The following is a 747-nucleotide window of genomic DNA, read 5'->3' as shown; positions in this document are numbered from 1 at the left end:
AGTATTTTATTTCCTTTATTAAATTATAGAAATATTTTCTAAAAGGGTCACAAAATGAACTTGTTTCAAAATCGGGTCACAAAAAGGACCTGATCTGGAATTTTTTTTAAGAACGGATGTGAGCAAGATCGGCATGAGTGCGGTATTATTACAAAATCTAGAAAAGTGAATGGGTTTGGTTTAGTGGACATCTAGGAAGTTCACACCGACAAAGATGCTATATGTTATTTCGAAAATATATGCAATTTTTTGGATGGTAAAGAAATTTGAATATGAACTCGGGGGTAAAAAATTTAAAATTGAGACTGATCACAAAGTTTTAGTTAAATTTAGAAACAAACCAGGCTTTGAAAATAATAGAGATAACCGATGGATTGAAAAGATGCAGAGTTTGATTTCACTATTGAATAAAGAAAATCGGAAGGGATGATAATAGCGGATGTGTTAAGTTGAGTTTATACACAGGAAGAGAAAGAAAAGAAAAAGATGATCCAAAATAGTAAAGAATAAACAGGTAGAAGGTAAAGGTATTATACATGTAAAAGAAAAAGACGGTAAAAGTTTTTGATTATGATAATGGCAGGGAAAGAAGAAATACCATTAGAAGAAAAAATGCAATGCTAATAAAAGAGCGCCATTTGAGTTCAAACCATAGAGGGCACACAGCAGTTTATAATGTTTTAGGAAATGATTACTATTGGCCGGATATTAAGGATCATATAAAAAAGAAGACTAGAAATTCTGAGA

General features: G+C 31.2%; 1 protein-coding gene across 1 annotated transcript; it reads left to right on the top strand.

Annotated features, from left to right (window-relative positions):
* Window positions 1-617: 617 nt before the first annotated feature.
* AAJ76_515000130 (hypothetical protein) lies at window positions 618-747 on the top strand (the record flags this gene model as incomplete). The annotated part of the gene is made up of 1 exon (XM_024475928.1): window positions 618-747. A coding segment is annotated over one exon (130 nt), but the record flags the coding sequence as incomplete, so codon positions are not given.

This window comes from Vairimorpha ceranae (assembly GCF_000988165.1).
Source record: "Vairimorpha ceranae strain PA08 1199 chromosome Unknown NODE_515, whole genome shotgun sequence".
In the NCBI taxonomy this organism is placed as follows: domain Eukaryota; kingdom Fungi; phylum Microsporidia; family Nosematidae; genus Vairimorpha; species Vairimorpha ceranae.
Note: the sequence above shows the minus strand (reverse complement) of the source record. Positions and strands in the feature narration are given on the sequence as shown.